Source organism: Pithys albifrons, chromosome 16, assembly GCF_047495875.1.
Source record: "Pithys albifrons albifrons isolate INPA30051 chromosome 16, PitAlb_v1, whole genome shotgun sequence".
In the NCBI taxonomy this organism is placed as follows: Eukaryota; Metazoa; Chordata; class Aves; order Passeriformes; family Thamnophilidae; genus Pithys; species Pithys albifrons.
Window position 1 is genome coordinate 10,015,895 of NC_092473.1, and position 15,959 is coordinate 10,031,853.

Below are 15,959 nucleotides of genomic sequence, written 5' to 3' on the forward strand. Positions count from 1 at the left end.
GCATGAATTGGCATTTTGGCTGGCAACATCATCAGAACAATACACAGGGAAAGAAATTTGCCCACTCATGTCTGTATAGAACCCTGTTGAGAAGAAATTTATACTGGGGTTGGCACTTCTTATGCCTCTTTGAGACAGTAAATAAATGCTCTTTGACAAAAATTCATTATTTGATTTACTCCATTGATTCCATAAATTGGTTCAGTGGTCTAAAGTGAAATGAATTTGATGTAATAAAGTAAATAAAGTAAATTGAATAGGATACATTTACAATTATGATTCATTGTCATATCTGAATGTTAAAATTTATTCCAAGTCCTGTTTGAAGCCAAAGAAAGTACCACCCTTCCTGATCAGGCCTATCAAAGTCCAGTAGGTATTCCTGAGACAACAGATGTTAGTGGCAGATGCAAATCCAAATATTAAGTATTTCCCAAGAAGAATGCAATTCCTTTATGATTTACAAGGAGTGGATTAAAAAAGAGCTGTTTGATCTTTATTTAACACATTTTAAAATTAATGCAAACTGAATTTTCTACCAGCAAATAAAATATGCACTGCCCTGTTTCCCAGAGGTTCATTTCTCCATGTGCAAGCTTAAGAATTTGTGGGAAGAAATCAGAGTTCTGACTAAAAGCCATTTTAAAATGACAGATAGATACTGAGGGGAAAATAAGACAAATGAGCAAATTTCTTTCACTGATTGTTTTAAATGCAGTTTTCTTGGGAGTGCTGTGAAATCATTTTGGGTGCTGGAGTATTGGAATGGAGAAAGGAAAGTTGTATAAAAGCACTATTAGGTCACTGTTGACTGAAAGTGGAGGTTAAATCCAGTGATATTTATTTTGTCTCTGTCAGGTGGAGAAACAAATCACTTTGTTAAATACGAAAAGACAACCCTGACAGGGAAAGAAAGGTTATATCTGAAAGGATGAGACATGATTCTTCTGGGGGGGAGGGAGAGCAGAGTGTGTGTCTCAACATTCACATACACAGGAGTGAATCTTTAAGCTTCAAATGGTGGTGTGGAATGAAGACCTTGGTTTTGTGGTCAGCTCAGATACTGTTTTAGAGTAAGTGAATTGCAAATCTTTTGGGGCTTTATTCACAGTTACACTGACAACCTTTAACACCCCTCTGGCAACTTGCTTAGCCTGCTAGACAATATTCCTTCCACACCAATAATGTCATGAAAAATATTGAAGAAAACCAAGTGAAAATAAAACTATCAACATCCTTTAGCTGATCCAATTATCTGTCTCTAAAAAAAACATTTTAACACCTCCCACGCAGAACAGCAGCTCCAGTAATTTGGCAATGATAACAGTGCATAATCAGGAAACATGAGGTTGTGATATGTGGTAATCAGCCCATTTTTTGTACAGGAAGAGTTTGGTTTAATTAAATATATTCTTCTTAAGCACCTTTCAGGTTACTCACTATTATGTTGCTCATCCCATTAGTCTCGTGGAGTTACCACAGATGTTCAACTGCAGCAATTGTAAATGGGGGAATCTCACATTCCTGAGGATGGAGATTGGGGATGAGGCTTTGCATCTTTGTAGATTTTTTTGATGTTTGTGGTGTATTTGAAGACAGGGAGGAACTGTGACTAACATGCAGAACAAAGGATTTGAAGGTTTGGTTATTTAGCTTCTACCAGTGACTAATTCCCAGCAAACCTTAAGTGTCCCCTCATTATAAAAGAGTGCTCTAACAAGCCCTTGTAATGATATGCTGCCATAACATCCCAGCTGATATTACAACACAGTGTTTTATCAGCAAATCACATCAAAGGCCCAAGAGTCAATTATGGTGGGGTGGGTTGGGAAATCCAGCAGACTGTTGTGTTTAAATGCCATGCATTGTTTTCAGTGTTGAACTAAGAACACCCTTGCACTGCAAACCTGCTGGAAGGCTGCAAAGGAGGGTTGGAACTGCATGTCTCTGTTATCATTCTCCACACTGCTGATGTGTGGAACTTGCAGGAGGTCAGAGCCAGGGCTCAGAGGCACCTCAGCCAGGGCACTGCTTGGCTGGGACACAGGAGGTGCCTGGGTGGTCAGCCCATGGAAGCACAGAAGGTTTGAACAACCACCATCACAGAAAGGGGCTGTAATTGCAGTCGGAAGGAGCCACAGGCACCTCCAGAGGCCCCAGGTGTGCTCAGTGGAGGGAGATGGGACAGAGTGAAGAATAATTCCTCTGGATATTCACAGCACACACAGACAGCCCTGGCTGCATGTGGGTCACCAGTTTTACAACAGCAAAGAGCTATTTAAATTGAGTTGGTGTTTACACATGAAAACAAACCATGTGATACACATTGTACATTAGATAACACTGATTTTAAAGGGAAAGGATCACATTTTGCCTTCCATCTGTGAAATCTACAGACAGCCAGACAAAGAATGCTCTGGGATTACTTATTGGTTTATATTACTTTTAGAAAGTATTTAATGATAAACAGCATAATGCATTAGTAATCATTTACTAAAACAACAAAAGAGGAGACTATTCCATATTATTATTATTATTCAAGTAAAATATTTTCTTTGGAAGGAAAATTAATTAGAACATTAAAAAAATGGGTCATTTGATAACACACTTAGTGTCTTCAATCCAGAGAGAGGATATCTGGGGGTAGCATAGATGTGGTGAGAGGCAGGTGGTTTGATTTTAGGTAGGAGAAAAATTACCCTAGAAAAATACTTATGGACAGAGGGGATTTGGGTTTATGTTTTGTCTGCTTGGACATCATGTTCCAAAGTACTACTTGGAGCACAAAACTTTCCTCTCATGAACTCCCAGGGGCACACTCACTGTACATTTCTTGGGACAATCTGTGCTCCTGAAGTCATTATATAATCTTGACATAATTAGCATTTTGTTAAACTATTTGGAAAATGGAAATCTAGTTTGTTGGTCCTGCAGTATTTCCCTTTTTCCTCACTGTTCAGAGCCCCTGATTCCTCTGGATTAACACTTCCATTTATGCTACTTTGAGCTGACACCTCATTTTCATGTGCTCGAAGTTCAGCAGAATCACAAACCTAAACCAGAATAATCTTTATTTTTGAATCCTGCTGGTATCAATAATTTAACAAGGTCACCTCCAGCTTTGGAAGCGCTCGGGCTGCAGAGGGAGGGTGCTGTGCCCATCGCCCATCCCAGTGTCCGGCTTGGGACTCTCCATCCTCCTGCGGAGCAGCAGGAACATCCCAGGAATGGCACCAGGGGCTGCGCTCCCGCAGGGCTCATCCCGAGGGATCCAGGTGGGGCTGTATCCCGGGGGTCAGTCCCGAGGGATCCGGTCAGGGATGTGTCCCGGGGTTCAGCCCCGAGGGATGCAGCCGGGGATGTGTCCCGGGGCCAATCCCGAGGGATGCAGCCGGGATTGTGTCCCGGGAGTTCCGGACCGGCCCCGCGGGCCCCTCGGCCGCCAGGGGGCGCCTTTCTCGCGCGCCCTGTGCGCGCGGAATAGGACAAGCCCCGCCCTCATCTGGCGTACTGCTCGTCGATTGGCGGAACGCGCCGTCAATCCCAGCGACGCCCCGCCCTCCTAGGGCTTGATTGGCAGCCTCGCGCCGTCGCGCTCCCGCCGCAGCCTTCCTCGCCCCAGCTCGCTCTCTGCGCAGCGATTGGTGGGCGCAGCTGTCAATCACAGATTAACGCCGTCCCAGCCTGTGATCCCGCCCCCCGAGGGCGAGGCGCGCGCTGATTGGCGGAGCGGGGTGTCAGTCAGCTCGCGGCCCGCCCCCCGCGGTCAGGTAGCCCGGAAGATGGCGGCGGCGGCGGCGGTGGCCGGCGGGGCTGTGTGAGGGGAGCGGCGGCGGGGCCGATGTCGCGGGGCCGGGGCGCGGCAGCAGCTGCCGCGGGGGCTCCCCGGAGGCTCTGAGAACCTCGAGCCCCCTCGTTCGGCGCCGCGCCTGAGGCCGGCATCGCAGGGCATGCGGCAGCGCGGGGGGCTCGGCGGGGCCGCCGGGCGGCGGGGGGGCGGCCCGCGGCCCCTGGGACCGCGACAGCCGCTCGGGCTCGCCGTGCTGCTGTGGCTGCTGGCGGGGAGCGGCCGGGCGGCTCCGCTGGCGCCGGCAGGTGCAGGTGAGGCGCGGGGGCAGCGCGGTCGGTTCGGGGGCGGCACTGCGGTGTGCGGCCCGGCCCGCCCTGCGCCGGGCTCTGCGGAGCGCCGGGAAGGGCACGGCGGGCGGATCGGCCTCCCCGTCGTGGAGGTCACGGCTGTGCCCGTGGCACGGAGCGATGTCCCCGGGCTGTGAGCCGCTCCGACCCCGGTCCGGAGCTGCGGGCGGGTTCTCGGGGTGTGCGTGCCCCCGCCGCGCTGTCTGTAGCGCTGCCGCGCTCCCCCGTACACACCTCGGCGGGGTTTTTCTTTTCCTGGTTTTGCCGGTGATTCACCGGGGCTCCCGTTCCTGGGTGGAGGCTCTCTAGGGCAGACGGCGCTTCCCTGTTTTCCGGTCAGATTAGTCGGATTCCACCACGGCCCCCCCCGGCCCGGTCTCTCTAAATAGTCATGAGTTCATATTTATTTCTCTCTTGTGTTAGGTAACTCTGACTTCCTTCGATTGCCTTGCTTATTTGCCTGCTTGCCTTAAAAGCACAAACTAAACAATATGTCCTCTCAATCGCAGTAGTGACTGATCAGAGGTTTATTAGGGCTCACAGGTCCCAACTGTGCCTTTGCCTCGGTTTTTTTTTGTTGGGACTTGCAAACATAATGTTGTATTGAGGCTGAATTTTGTTGGGGTTGGTTTGGTTTCATGTGTGCTGAGATTCCCTTGTAGCCATGAGGAGTTGTGTAGCTGGAATACACAAGATGTTCAGGGAGGAGCAGCAGCGGGCAGGGAGAGATATGAAGCACAGAGATTAGGTAATTTGCCTGCTGTTCCAGAGAAAGAATCAAAACTGGGAGTGGAACCCAAACTTCCTTTTGCTTTGGACCTATGCCTCTTTCCTAATTTTTTTCTTCCCCAAACATTTCTGAATTGTTTATAAGTCACTTCCTTCACCAGCCTTCTTTGAGGTATTTATTACTTTCTATGAAAGCAAACTACTGAAAAAGAGAAAACTGTCATTGAAATCTGAACTCTCTTTGAGATTTAATTTATAGGCATTTTCATTTATGAAATACTCGAGGTTTGTCCAAATAATATCAGCTTATCAGTGAGCTGTAAGGTAAGACAGCAGAATCAGTTCTGTGTGGAGGACTTTTCTGCCTTTTTTGGGTCTTACTTTTCCTGAAATGCAATGAATTTTTCCAGTTAAAGGTAGAGATCAAAGTGTTCTCTTAATTTTTTTCTTTTTGTTTTCTTTTTTTCCTTGTTTTAATAACATTTCCTCCTTGCTATGAGGAACATGCGTGTACCTTACAAAGATGGGAGATCATGGCATAACTTCCTGCCACTGGTAAAATGCTTTATCCTCAGAATGAAAATCTGATTGAAGAAAATTCAGGACATAGTATCAGAGTGCTTTGTGTTGGTTTGTTTGGTTTTTTTTTAATTCTGTATTTTTAAAAGGCTGAATCAGCTGTGCTAACTGCAGTACTGTCAAAAAAAGTGTTTGTGGTGTTTTAATGTTGGACTTGTACAGCATGAATGAGATACTGTAACTTTATATGTTGGGTTTGCTTATATTTAGGCCAAAGTGTGTATGGGATGTTACCTGAAGTTCAGCAAACTGTCCAAATCCTGTCATGGAAACCCACTGAAGTCCAGGAAATGAAACTGCTGCTTTTGTTGTGTCTTTGCCCATGCAATAATAAACAATGTGTTTAGATTAGTTTATTGATGGAGCTTTAGTATTGAAGCTTTATGGCCTGGCTGGGAACCTTTCTGGCTTTCAGTGGCATCTCTTTTGCTGGGAAGATTTGCTCCTGAGCGAAATGATGTGGGCAGGTGGGTTTCCATGCAGCACATTCTTTGTCTGCCTCATGTCCCATGTCATCACCTGTCTCAGCAGCAGGAACCAGCTGGAAAGCAACAAGGCTTTGGTTTTTCCTCCTGCCTTTGAACAGCTTCCCAGTGGATGACAAGGAGACTTTTGTCTTGAACCTTCTCTGTCATTCCAGGCAAATTTTACAGCCTGTCTGAAGACAAACCTGTGACTTTATTTTGCACACCTAAGAGTCAAGAGTTGTGTTTAAAATCAGTCCAGCCATGCTGTGAATGTCCCTCTCCTGTCCCCTGACAGGTTGTTTTGCTTTCCTGTGTTGGGCCTGGCAGTTGGTGCTGGGCTCTTTCTGGGCCTTGGCAGTTCCTGCAGTTGGCTGTAACACTTGCTGTGATCCATAGGAGTTACAAACTTGTGAGGAATTCAGTGGCCTTTTCATGAAATGATTAGCACCTGGTTTGAGAATTATGTCACGGTTCTTCACCTAACAAGAAGGGTTTGCTTCTTTGGCAATGGAGAAACATTTTTGTGTGTTGCCCTGAGCTTGTTATAGAAAGGATGGAACCCACAGGAGATGGAGGAAAATGCCTGTAGTTGTGCTGAACTTTGCAGAATATTTCACAGAATGTACCCATAATAGATTAACTCCTGTTCTTGGGAGGAAGCTGGAATGCCAGAAGTGGTGATGGGCAGGTTCTTGCAAGACTGGATTGGATTCCTTGTACAAAAATGCTCCAGTTAGTGGAAGTTTGCCAGGCTGGGGAACTGTTGGGTTCCCAGGGCCTCGATTGAGATTAATGATTCCACTCTTTTCAAGTGTGGCTTCACAGTGTTTGCAGATGAAAGCATACACTGATGATGTGTTCTATATTCCTCTTGCATTTTTGATGTTACAGTTCTAACCTAATTCAGTAATTTTTTTATCCAACAATAAGGAGAGGAAGTAAAGGAAATCAGGCTTCAGTTGTTCTCTTTTTAGGGTTTGTAGCAGTTATTGTAGGAGATACAAAACACAAGATGTTGGAGATGCTTCTACCTAAAAATACTTTGATCAACTTAGACTTAATTTAAGAAAGGAGAAGGAGGATACTGGTATGTACTGTGATAGTTCTGAATTTAAGGTTTCACTTTATACTGGACATGAGAGCTGGGGGCAGGTGTGCTAGAAAGGTGTTCAGACTGAAGTGCCAGAGTTGTCTTGAGCCTGTGGAGTGTTGGTGAGTCTGCCCGAATGCTGAGATGACTCCACTGCTGGTACTGTGTGGCTGAAGTGAGGGCACTGTGGCCCTGCTCTTCTGCAGCAATATTTAGCAGCCAGACATTGGGCATCACAAACTGCCAGGGTTGCTTTACTGTGCTTTACATTTCCATCCAGGCTCTCCGTTCTTCTGCCTTGATTTCCATACTTGACCTTAATTCAGCCGCCTCTCCAAAAGAACTGAACATCTGAATCAAGGGGCTGTCTGAAAGGTCAAAGTGTTTTCATCAGCTCTGTGCCCTGTGAAGCTCTTTGCAAACACAGACTCAAAAATATTTTTATTATCCTGTAAAACTTGAATAGGTGGAAGCATTTCTGGCAGGTGTGTTCAGTTTACACAGTTGTGATGAATTACATTTTCTGTTCAGTTGAACTGAGGCAGCTGAATGTGGTGCCTACGTGGTTTCTTCTGGAGAACCTCAGGTTTGGGACTGACTGACCCAGTTGGATGGCAGGGCAAGAGTCCCTGCTGATAGACTTGTCTGTGCACAGTCCAGGAAAAGATTACTAGAAATTGGTATATGGTATCTGTAGTATCTGCTATTCGTGCAGCTGTATGTAGTGTAGTCACCTGGCCATAAGAAGACAAGTTAAGATTTTGGGATTAAGTCACTTCTTTTGTGTTTTTGTTGAGTTCTGTAGCACGTAAATACCCCTGGGAAAATTGTTGCTTTTGGGTTGCTTTGGCTGGATGTTTCACTTGGAGTTCTGTCAGACTGAGGCCAAATTGCAGTTGTGGCCTGTGGTTTGGTACAGTGTAAAATGTCTGTGACTCTACAAGAAAAGCAATTTTCTAACTGTATGCAAGTTAGTGACTTGGAGTACTTGAAGTTAAGAAAAATCTTCCTTGTAAAGTGGGGATTTTAATTGTGGTATGTGCCGTTCTTGGGAGTGGTTTGTCCTTCCTCCCTCTTTCAAGCTCTGAAGTTGTTTGCTTCTCCCTATATTTCTTTTTGTAGCTTCTGTCCCAGACGCCTCATAATTGCAGGGCTAGAGCTGGTAAGTTGTCATTTATCTTTTGTTTCTATCTGTGAGTTTGAGGTAAAGGGAGCAACCCTCGCTTTGGCCTGCAGGGATGTTCCACGCAGGGCTTTGTTCACAGGCTTGGTTTGCTTGCTCTGCCTGTGGCTGTGAAGTGTCTGGACTCTACAACTAAAGCAGTCCTTAAAGGAGGAGGCCACTTTCTGAAGTAATTTCTCACGTCTTGAATGTTTGGGTGTATTTAATAATTCCTCAGATACCATTGCAGCATGTTAAGATACATTGACCAGGGACAGTTACAGGTTTGTTGTCTCAGCATCAGGTGCTGGGCATTGTTTAAAGGGCCCATGAGCAGGTGCTGGTTGTGCCCTGTGTGACAGAGGAGTGTCTGTTACATAGTGAGACCCAGCATTCGGGATAGGTACATTTAATTTGGAGTAATTTTCTGGCTGTTTGCTGTGGATGGGTTTCAGTCACTGTCCATGTGTGGTTTTCCTGTGCAGGATAAAGGGACCCTCAGACAGTGTAATGCCAGAGCTGCAAAAATCAGTTCTGTTTCAGTCCTAACCCTGCAGTTCTGCAGCAGGACAGACAGCACAGCGAGTGCTGGAGGGGCTGCCTGAGGGTTTATTTTGGGTCTGCCTTTCTGTTTGGTCTGTGCATCCAGTACTGCAGTTTGATGCAGTTCTGGGTACAATCTGCAGTATCTTCAGTGCTTTTGTTGCTCTCTGTGGGCTCTTTGTTTTCATTATACTGCAGTTATGAAAGGTCGTGAGCAACATTTAGAAAGATTTTATAGCCTTTTCCAATCAGAAATGTGGAAAGTGTGTCAGGATAGCTGTGGATCTGCACGTGCCCTTCCAGCACAGTCTCTGGCAGGGTGTTGTGCCACTTACAGCTTGGGCAAGGTGATGGTGTGAACTCGTTATGTCAGTGAATTGTTTTCTGAGGGATTTTCAGTCTGAAATGCTGGTACAAAGTAACACCTTGTCCAACAGTATTACACTTACTAAAGCTTCCTTCGTGGTAAGACAACATCACTGTAGTGACTTAACAGTGACATGACTCTCTCCCATTGCATCAATATGTCTTTGGTTTGAAAGAAATGTAGAAAATGTTAACAGTAGATTTTTGAGTGTTGACTTTTAAGCTTTCAGCCCATAGATCAGATCCAGTTCTCCAAATTCACTCTATGGCATGTTCTTCCAGTGGATCCTTTAGCTATGAATAGGGATGAGAAATGGATCTGAATAAGCTCTTTTAACAAAATGCTGATTTTTTCTTTATTTCCTGCGTTTCTGAACCCAGTTGTACCTTAGAGTTGGAAAGGGATCTACTGTAAAATCAAGATTCCAGAAAATCCCATCACATGGAAGTTGCATCTATGGATTCCTTTCATGTGAGCTGGAAGAAATTAGTCTCTTCAAAACCAGTGTGTCCTAATAGGTTGTATTGATGTCAGATGGCAGGAGAAAGAGATACTGTTGTTTGGGTTTCTGTGCTGCAGATGATGCTTTCTGGTGGTTTGAGATACCAGGATGTGTGGGGATCTCCTGCTGCTTCAAATTATTGTGGTCTACCCTGTGTAAAGCCCACTAAATCTACAACTCCTGTGCCTCACTGTTGGAGAAATGGTATAGCAGATGAAAAAAATACTGTGCTTGAGCAGGAAATAATTGCAAACCCCAACATCTAGCAGTGTAGAATAAGTATGCTCAGCAGAATTTTGTGTGCAAAAGAATCAGTGGTGTGTTTGCAAGATAATAAATAATGCTACCCAGATTAGCCAGAAACACTGCCATGAAGGCACAAGGCACATAATTATTTAACATGGGTATTTTTTACCTTGTCTTAAGATGCCTTTGTGCAAACATGAGATTCTAACACTGAAACTTCAAACAGTGCTGGCTCTGTAAACACTTGAAGTACCAACCTATATTTAGTGCTCATTAAAATTGAGCAGTGTGCTGTGTGTGAGTAATTCTCTGACAGTACTGGGAAGACTTGGAGGATAATAGAATAAGGTCAGTAATGTAAAACTAAGCCCAGCTCACTGTTTTGCTGGTTAGTAACTGTTCAGCCAACACTCAGGCCAGGACAAGAGTTCAGAAACCAGGAGCATCAGGGCAGTTTGTTCTGGGATGCTGCATGAGAGTCTGGCACTGCTGAGGGAATTGTTGCCTCAGGGTGGGTAACCTCTGCCACCCTGGTGTACCAGGTGGGTTTTAGCAGCTGTACAAGCTCGTTTGAAGCACCCTGTAAGGGCAGTTAGGGGGAGCATGGGATAAAATAGTTTGAAAAAGTGTTGGCTTGGATTGCAGGATAGACTTCTGTTCTTTTTAAGGGCAAAAGGGAGGACTGAGATAATTAGCCAAGAATTGCTGACAGAGTTACACATCGTTGTGATATGAAGTAGCTGAGATTTCCTCTTTAAAATACTGTAACTTATTGCATAGGCCAGTAATTATTTCAGGGTCATGTGTCCACAAAACAAATCTAACTGAAGCTGGCTCTTGTCACTGCAGAGCTATCCAGAGCTCAAGGGGGGCTGGAGGAGTGTGCAAAGGGGGTTTTCTCATCATGTCACTTGGTGTAACTTGGACAGATGTAGCTTTAAGTCCTTAAGAGTTTTTTCCTTGAGACTGTTTGTAGGAATTAGGAGTTTCCATAGAAGGGAAAATAAAATCAGGTAAAGTGCTTTTGCATAAAGATATTTAATACCAAAGGTTATTCTTGTTAGTCATGAAGACTTTGCATTATCCAGTGTAAGAGTAGTAATAACATCACAAAATGATGGACTTTTGAAATAACTCTTCAATTAATAAAATTTTCAATTGTTTGTTCGAGGTTAGTGTTTTAAAATAGTAAACATTTGTGCTTTATTTGAATGGCATAAGTACTCAAAGTCTGAAAGCGGAAAATTCAGGTGTAAACTGAGAAAGCTCAAAGTTCCTTATAGAGTGTTTTGTGTCTGTTCTTAGGGATTTGCTCAATGAAGGAACATTCCTGGTCTCTGCTTGAAATAACTTGGGGCATTTGGTAAAGGTTTTATATTTCATTAAGGTGCTGCCATTGTGTTGAGGACATCAAGGCAATGAATGTTGTCTGAGATCTTGGGAATGTGTCTTCTTGTAGTTCTGGTAATGGTCATTCAAATGAAGGGGCTGATTGGGATTTGTGGTGTCTCATACCAAAATCATCTTAATTTTATTTTCAAAAAATGTCTGAAGTGCAAATAACTCCTCCAAAACTTGTGTTAAGTTTTTGTTGGCTTGTGTTGTCTCAGTTGAAGGTTTGTAGTTTGAATGCCCCTCTAATGTAGTATTTTAAAGCCTATTGTGATCCAACATTCCACAACTAGATGATGGTACTGCTGAATTTCTGCTGCAACTTAATTTCAAAAATGGTGCTGGTTTTTGGCTCAGTTGTTAAATGAAGCATAGCAGGAAAAATTGAGATTGCAGGAATGCAGTAGTGAATGGAATGTGCTTTTGAGTTTGTTTTTTTTGTTGTTGTTGTGAAATGGAGGAGTTGCAATGTCTGTTGTGCTTTACCCAGACCTACAAATCAGGCATTGCACAATTGGTGTGTCTAAAATTGCTCTGAGCAGGCTTTTGGTTTAGCATTCTACCTGTTACCTGCAGGCCATCAGAATTTATAGGCCTGATTTTGTCTGTATTGGTTTTGTGCTTATTAGTAGCAAACATCTGAAGATTTCAGGAAGTAAATAAATGCAGGAGAAGCTCTTTATGAGGGGAAGATAATGATCTGAATCTGACCTGTGGAGAACTGGGTAGGAGTCGATAACACTTTCCCACTTAATTGCTGGCATAGAAGAGAATGACAGCATATTTAGGAAAGTTGAGATAGCTTTTAAAGTCATATTTACCAAAAACCACTATAAATTAGGGTGATATTACACTTTCAAATCTGGGTACTTTAATATCCCTTAAATGCAGAGTGAGTAAACTGACCAAGTTTATGAAAGATACCATGGATGTAGCTATGGAGCAAAATTAAATTTGATCATTGATTAGAATTTTAAAGACTGCTCTGTTCTGCTGTGGTGTCATAAAGTAGCATCTTAGTTCATGATCATATAATTTGAGTGTGTCCAAGAGACAGTTTAAGTGACTGCTGCCATGCCAGATTTGTGCTGGAAATAGTTGTAGCTGTTAGTGCCAGTTCTGGAGCTGTTCCTGAAAGGAAAGCAGCTCTTGTGCAGTGGGGCTGTTGTTGCATAGCAACTACTGTGCTGAAAGGTGCAAATCAGATGCTCCCTTGAAGTTCACTGTGCCCTAATGATGCTTAATTTATGTGGGCCTTGTGCTGCCTTTATCACAGTAGTGAATATCTTTTATTAGTGCACTCAGTAATGTCTTTTATTATGTACTCGGGGTTGTCTGTCATGTACATTTACTCTTATTTTTCCCCCAGCTTAGCAGTGTGTGGTGTCATGCATTTTTTAGCCCAGTTTCCTGAAGGTTGAGACCTTAATAATGTGATTAATCACATTGAACCAAATTTAGCAGTCAGGACTTCAAGCATCATGACCTTTCATGACGTGGTGGAAGAATAAAGGTGAGCCCACCGTCCCACAGGGGACCTCTCCCAGTCTAGTCCTGGGTAGAGGCTGTTGGTTGGCAAGTGACCATGGATGGAACATTGGGCTGGTTGGCATGTTCATTGCTCCTAATTAATGATGGCAGAGGATGCCACAGGTGGATGAGCTGTGGGTGTTTGAGAGTATTGTGGGCAGAGTGGGCAATTGGATAGAGAAGGAAACCAGTTCCAGCAAGAACTTGTGTTTGCCTAGTTACTGCGTTTGGTAGTCAGGGAACTGTCCTATGAAGAAAGGCTTGAAAGAAACTTAGAAAGGTATAGGGAATCCTGGCCTGTGGAAGTTACTTTGAAATATGCTTTGTATGAAAATAACATTTTTCCACCCCTTGAAACATCCTGAGGTGTGTTCTCAGGTCTGCACTTGATCCTGAGAACGCCAGCACGGCTCGTCATCGTTGTTTCCTCGGTGAGTGTGGCCGTGTCCTGCCTGTGTACAGGGTTGGACTAAATTTGCTGTGCTCAGATTTAGACCTGAGTGTAGAACTGGCTTATAAAACAGCAATCTGCTTCAGTAGCTGTTCATTAATCACCTGCCTCATTCAGCCAGGGCTTTGCAACGTTTGGGATCCCATTGGTAAATAACAGCATGGAGTCAGTCTTTGATACTGTGAAGCTTTGAAAGAATATTTTATTTTCTGAGCTGATAATTCAGGACCCTCTAGATGCCACTTTGGGCTGGGACAGTCCCTGGCACAGAGCTCTGCAAAGCTCTGTGTGTGTGTTAACCTTGCAGTAACACAGAGTGATGCAGGTGCTTCAGCTCCTGCTTATTTTAATATTCTGCTGATACAATCCAGGCCTCGTCCTCAGCTTAAGTAGTTTGGATATAGCAAAGCAAAGGAGTCTACACCGTTTGTATTAGCTGACAGGAAGCCTTTTGCTGTTGGCATTTTATAGATAGTGGGTTTTTAATCTCTTTGGCAGTTCCTTTCCTAAAGAACAGGTTCTGACTTCTGGATAGATATTAAGATGCTGTAGGTTGTTACTGAATAGGGTTATAGTGAATAGGATTGGGTTTTAAACTGATAATCAGAGTAAATCTATTAAATTCTCTGCTTTTAGAATGTATTATATTAAGTCGTAACTTCTGCATTAATTGTGAAATTATGAATGGTGTTTATTGGATTTATCTGCATTTGTATTAAAACTAATTAAATTTACAGTTTTTTAACGTTTTTTTAATTAAATCAAACTCATGTGTGATGACTGTATAAAATGGTCCTCTGCATTTATTAGACTGAATTTCTTGCTGCCTGCTTTTTTCAGTCAGGATCTTACAAGAAATAGCTGTCATTCCTTCATACTTCCACAATTTACAAACAACATGTTGTATTAAACATATCCCACCTCTTCAATTCCAAGTCATTTTCCTAAGCTCCAGTGAATTAATCATTGGATGGAAATAGTTGAAAAATGCAAAAGAGGTTATTCTGCAGCAGATTTTTCAGCACTTTGTCAAACACCAGTTCCAATCCTTAACCAGTGACTCCCATCACTGAATATGTATTCATGTAAGGTATTAAAATAGCTTCACTTACAATAAATTTTAGCCCAATTACAGGTTGCCATAATTTTATATTTAATTCTACATTCATTTTTTTAAGAAAACTGCAAATTAAAAATATGGCTTATTAATTTCTGTGTAAGAAACTTCAAAGTTTATCCAAACAGAGACGGATTCTGTAATTCTTAGTAGCTCTTACTTGTATGAGTCATCTGAAATGTTCTGTAACTGTTGCAGAAACTTGTCCATGATAATTGGCATTTTTCTTGTATTAAAGCATCTTTTTATAACTTTGTATGTGACAATTGCCTGTGCTTTTGGAAGTTCAGATGATTTTCATCTTCGAAACAGACCATTAATGGTTCGCTGCCTCTTCAAAGGTGATCTTTGCTCTTTTTAAAAAAACCCAACTTCATTACTTCCTTCAATTAATTACTTCTAATTCACACAGTTTTATTTCTTGGGAATTATCAAAGGTTTTTAAGGTTAGAAAATAATGTTATGAACAGCAGCAATATTTTTCTTTTCTGTGTTCCTTCCAAGAGATGGTTACATTATGGGGGACAGTGTAACTTGCACAAAACACTTGGATTTTAGGCTTGGTAAATGTGCAGTTTTCTTTACAGAAGGAATTCCAACAAAAATGTCTTTTTTTCATAAAATGGCTAAACACATGCAGTGTGTTTAACATGTGCAGTAGATGCTGCTTATGGTTGTTAGTGCTAATTATGTCTCACTTTGAATTAAATAAACCAGCAAACTGGCATAAGGCCATCAGGAGCTGGAATCCTCCTGGTTGGGTTTGCTGGGATAACTCGGGTCTGTGGGAGGGCCCAGAGTGGGATGCTGAGTTGGAGTGAGCGCGATAATGTCGGTGTCAGTGGAGGTTGTGTCGGTGCTGCTGTGTCGGGACAGCGCAGGGCAGGGTGAGGGTTTGTGGTGCAGAGAACATCGTGCTACGGGCCAGCTGATGGGCTTGGAGAGGTACCTGTGGGTGCACAAACCCTGTCAGGGCTTGAAAAGGAACAGCAAGATTGAAAGCAGATTTTGAAGAGCTGCTCTCCAGGCTTTGGTAGGGGCTGGTCCTAAAGGCCGCCCAGGAGGTGATGGGACATTTGGAGCAGGAGGTGCTCACAGGGAGTGATAGTGCTCAGCCCCTGTGGGGGGAACAGGGAGACACGGTAATTCATGTGGGCATCAGAAAGTACCTCAGAGTGTACCAGAAACCCAAAAGTTTGACAGCTTGTTAGTGTTTTGTACACACGACAGCTGAGGTGCTTTATCCCCACCCCTGAGCACCTGGCCTGAAGTTAAGACAGCAGTAATGCTCTGTGTGAGTAATGAAACATGCTCTTGGGGTTGTGTTCGTGGTGTAGGGATTTGCTTGGAAAACATTCCCAAAAAACATTCCAGGGGGTTCAGCAGTGTTGGTCTTGTACTGGGAGGAACGTCTGCTGTGATTGTGATGGTGTGTTCTGGGTGTTTGTTGGGGAGAATCTGCATCTGTTCAGTAGGTGCTCTGCAGTGAGTTGACCTCTCACTTCTGTCATGTTGGTGGTGAAGTGAGGAAGTTGTTTGGAAATTAGGTGGGATGGGCTCGGAAAAATGTCTTTAATAATTTTAATTTGTAATACCTGGTAACATAAATATTTAGCTTTTTTGTTTTTGTAGTGAGTCTACCTTTTA

The 15,959-nt window shown here is 43.5% G+C and overlaps 1 protein-coding gene across 1 annotated transcript in view; it reads left to right on the forward strand.

The window, feature by feature from the left end:
- Positions 1 to 3,781: 3,781 nt before the first annotated feature.
- LMTK2 (lemur tyrosine kinase 2) overlaps positions 3,782 to 15,959 on the forward strand; it is a 41,819-nt gene continuing 29,641 nt past the window's right edge. The window contains exon 1 of the mRNA XM_071570707.1: positions 3,782 to 4,101. Coding sequence (XP_071426808.1) covers positions 3,951 to 4,101 — 151 coding nt within the window. The 5' untranslated portion in view covers positions 3,782 to 3,950. The remainder of the gene's footprint in view (positions 4,102 to 15,959) is intronic.